The 4,753-nt window shown below is 35.7% G+C and overlaps 1 protein-coding gene across 7 annotated transcripts in view; it reads left to right on the top strand.

Moving 5' to 3' along the window:
* LOC106875384 (uncharacterized) overlaps positions 1-4,753 on the top strand; it is a 427,703-nt gene that overhangs the window by 327,784 nt on the left and 95,166 nt on the right. For all 7 annotated transcript variants that reach the window (XM_014923494.2, XM_052974937.1, XM_014923493.2 and 4 more), the window contains one exon: positions 4,128-4,237. In XM_014923494.2, the coding sequence (XP_014778980.1) occupies positions 4,128-4,237 (110 nt within the window). The remainder of the gene's footprint in view (positions 1-4,127; positions 4,238-4,753) is intronic.

The raw sequence follows: 4,753 nt of genomic DNA, 5'->3' as shown, positions 1-4,753 counted from the left end.
CTTCCCCCCCCCAACAGTTGAGTCTAATTACTCCTGCTTTACCCTTCTAATTATGCAGCTCTGACTTTCCTCTTCTCCCCCCCTCTCTCTCCACCTTTTGCGGAATACTCCCATGCCTTACTGCTAACATACATGTATGTCCATGTGGCCCACCTCCTTCACCACACACACACACACACACAATGTATGTATGTATGAATGTATGTATGTATAAATGTATATAAGTATGTATGTATGTATGTATGTATACATGTGTGTATGTATGTCTTATGTGTTCATTTACACATACACGCTATGTGTGTATGTGTGCGTTGTGTGTTTGAATAAGAACATGTGTGTACATGTGTGTCTTTTGCATTTATTTACTCACTCACACATGCATGTGCACACACACACACACACACACACATGTTTATATATACATGCATAATACTTGAGTGTATGGAATTTATCTACACACCCTCACACAAACACACACATACACAAAGACAGATTTAAGTGTGTGTGTGTGTGTGTGAAAGAGAGAGACAGACAGAAAGAAGGTATGTATTATATATAATTATGTCCATTGTGTCCCTTGTATATATATATATATATATATATATATGCATTGAGACCATTTCATTGTCCATCTCCCTTGACTCGAATATAGAAGAAAAGGAAGTTTAGAGGGGTCAGGCTGGAACCCTGCATCAGGCCAGTAATTGTGTATCAGTCCAGAAAATGTGAAATTAAGATAATGCTGGTGGTGGTGGTGTAGGGGTGGGTCACTACCTTTCTATGTTCCGGCTCTTTCTGCAATAAAAACAGGTATTTACGTTTGTATGTGTGTGTGTGTAGCTACTTTGGAAACTGTGTGTGTGTATGTGTGTTTTGTAGAAATGTATGGAAGCACATATTGAAATGCATTTGCAGCCCATGTGCACTTTATATAACATATGCACACTGACATGCATATACCTGCATGCTCATGGCAAAATTCAAAAGCAGAACTTGCACCTCCATTTACAAAACGCTATATGCATGAAATTCTGTGTATGAATATAATATATATTTGTATAGACTACACATATTTAGAATCTTATATACACAATGAAGTATATAAAGTATATATATTCACACATAACATAGGCAATTATTAAATAAATCTGTGAACATACGCACCACAAGTAATTAGCAATTGGCCTCATACATATGTACATCTTCCCCCTCCCCATGCACTAATCATTCCTTCCCAATTCTGTCTCAAAATTTTTAGGTATATTATTATATCCTCATCTTCCTGTAATTTACTCTAATATTGTATTACCTCCCTTTCTCTCTGTCTTCTCCTTTCAATGAAGATAGAATTAGTCCTTCTGGACTTAGATTTTTTCTCTCTTTTTTTTTTAGGCGGGTCTTTTATTTTTTTTCCTGCTGTTTTCAAATTGTCCCCTTTATCATTGTATGACCCTTATTCATAGAACGGTGTACATGGTATTTAGTCCCCCTGACACAAGTTGCAAAGTGAAGGGACTAAATCTTTCAGGTTCAACCCTACCTTACTATCTATCCATCCAAATTCAATGAAATAAGAAAACCAGTGATACAGCCAAGTCATTTAATTATACTTCACACCTCTGAAATTGCTGCCTTCTTCCATAGTCAGAAATCATCATCATCATCATCATCAAAGCAGTAGGGTGATAGAAGCGATGAGAGTATTTAGGTAAATTTTAGCCAGTTTCTGATTTCAAATCTTGCTGGGGAAAACTTCACTTTTATTCCAGCAGAGATGATTGAATATATTACCAGATATATACTCAGGTTGACGCAGTCATCTTTAATCGTCTTCTATAGATTTGTTTCCTCATGCCCATTTTAGAAATTATTATTATTATTATTATAATTTTCATTAGCATCTTTCAGTTCTGTTTCCATTTCTTGCCGAGTATCTTCCTGACACCTAGAGCACAGAAACATACTGTATACATTGGTAGGCCATTAAAATAAGCATACAAGATTGTTCACTTACAGAGTCATGTGACAGAGAAAAAAGGGGAAGACAAAGAGAAAAAGGAAAAAAAATTATTATTATTATTATTATTATTATTATTATTATTATTATTAATGTCATCATTGTTGTTGACATTATCATCATCATCAGTAATTTGCTAAGTAAGAAATTATATTTCTCTCTGCTTCTTTCCATCATCAATAAAATAAGGAACAGTGAATTTTAAAGAATATATTACTTAGAATAACACACACATGCTTACGAACTTGCATGCACGCTCGCACACACACACACACTTGCATAATCCATCCATCTATCCATCAGATGAAGTTCACTCCAGTGTAATCTGAAAGATAAGATCTGCGTCAACATGATAATGACATCCAGAAAGATTCCTGGAACCAACAATCTGGAACCAAAAAACATCAAAAACTTAACAGCCATACAAAGAAATTAATTTTACACTCACAGTCAACAGTATATGAGACCACTTTGCAGAATTACTGACCATTTGATTCTTGCAATATGCTACATCCATTGTTGTAGTAATATTTAATTCTTTCGTTTTATTTTCAATTTTTTCTTGACGAAGAACCTCAAGTCCGAAATGTTAGTCTCTCTGTTGTTTCTAGCTTACAGCCTAAAATTATATATGATGTACCCCTACATACATATACACACACACATACACTCACACACGTTTTTAATTTTTCTATTTCATTTATTCTTTCTGAAATCTATTTAGATATTGTAGGTCCTTTCAATTGACCTACTGCCCTGCAGTTGACCTTGTGGAATGGAAAAGAAATCTTCTTAAATGTATTTTATCTATATTGAGAAAATTGTTTTTAATTTCTATACATAGATAGCAATTTACTTTATCTCTTTTTCTTTTATTTACCTCTCACTCACTCTCTGTCTCATTCTCCTGCTCTCCCCCCCCCTCTCTCTCTCTCTCTCTCATTCACCACCTCTCTTTCTCTGCTTTGTTTCTTTTTTTCTTTCTTCAGCAGTCTTTCCTTCTTTTTATTCTATCCACTCATTTTCTGCCTTTCCGCACCCTCTTTCTACTTTCATATTTTCCTAATTCCATCTTTCTTTTACTGAATCATATATTGGTATAGACGTATATGCATCCATTGTGCACATGTGTGCATGTATCAAATGACTTACATGCACACACTCTTGTGTGTGTGTGTGTGTGTGTGTATTCACAAATGTATATATGTGTCTATGTTCATTAATCAGCAGAAGTTACAGAGTGGTTCGAGGGCCATAATTTTCATGCATAAACCTATATATATATCTGTATGTATTTGTGTATATGTGTGTGTATGTGTGTATGGGCTGTTTCATTCTCCGCACTCACACACATACACACATACTACAACAGTTGCTTCTCCACTAAATCCCTTGCGAAAGGCATGAATGTCACATCTTCCATTTCTCCTTTGTAATTTAGCAAAGCCTTTCACTTTTTATTGGCTATCTCTGGCCACGAAAATATATTTAGCTCTGTTTGTCTCGCTAACACACAGAATAGAATATTTTTTATGGCTATAAAACAGTAGTTTGTGAAAATAAATCAAGTACAAAATATATTCCTGATGTTGCTGTGTGGTAAGGTGCTTGCTTTGTAACCATGTGGTCTTGGGTTCATCTCCAGGGTCAACCAATACCTTGTTAGTGAATATGATAGACAGAAACTGTGTGCAAGCCCATCATGTGTGTGTGTGTAGATATGTGTATATATATATATATATGTGTGTATGTATGTATATAGGTGCAAGCATGGCTGTGTGGTAAGAAGCTTGCTTCCTAATCACATGGTTCCAGGTTCAGTCCCATTGCATGACACCTTGGGCAAGTGTCTTTTACTATAGCCTCAGGCTTACCAAAGCCTTGCGAATGGATTTGGTAGACTGAAACTGAAAGAAGCCTCTGTTATGAGTCAAACTATTTCATTTTCAGTGAAAAACCATTTCCTCTACAACACATATCGAGCACTCCTTTCTCATTCGTCCAGCATAAACCAACATGTTTATAATATAAATATATGTATGTATGTATGTATTAATAGATATATGTATTAATATTGTGCTTTTTTTTTTTTCTCTTTGTGTTTCTTCAGGCAGTGTGAAACTGAATGAGGGTGATTTGGTGATTTTTGGTCACCCTGGTGGAGTACGCCTACCTCCAGGGAACCGGACCAGGCAGCCGGACTCTGAATACCAGTTTATTGTAAGTTGATTTACTTAACACTGATCTATCAGTGTTGTTGTTGTTGTTATCATCATTATTACTTCTACTGTTGTCGTAAGACTCTGTGTCTCTTTTGCCAGGGTCATAGCTTTGCGATTGTAATCAAAATTGTCACTTAACATACGAACAACATTAACTTCAGGGTCAGTGCTTCTTGTTTCGCTTTTATCTTTGTCAGTGTGATTATCATCATTATCAACGCTTTATCATCATCAGAATCATCAGTCACTGTCATCACCATCAGTCATTGACCCCTTTCATAAATCAGTGTCATCATTATCAGCATTGGGTACTATCACCATTGTCAGTTATTATCACCATCATCAGTCACAGTCATCATCAATCACTTTGATCATCATCATCAGTCATTGACCCCTTTCATAAATCAGTGTCATCATTATCAGCATTGGGTACTATCGCCATTGTCAGTTATTATCACCATTGTCAGTCATTATCACCATCATCAGTCACAGTCATCATCAATCACTTTGATCA

This window comes from Octopus bimaculoides, chromosome 20 (assembly GCF_001194135.2).
Source record: "Octopus bimaculoides isolate UCB-OBI-ISO-001 chromosome 20, ASM119413v2, whole genome shotgun sequence".
Classification (NCBI taxonomy): Eukaryota; Metazoa; Mollusca; class Cephalopoda; order Octopoda; family Octopodidae; genus Octopus; species Octopus bimaculoides.
Note: the sequence above shows the minus strand (reverse complement) of the source record. Positions and strands in the feature narration are given on the sequence as shown.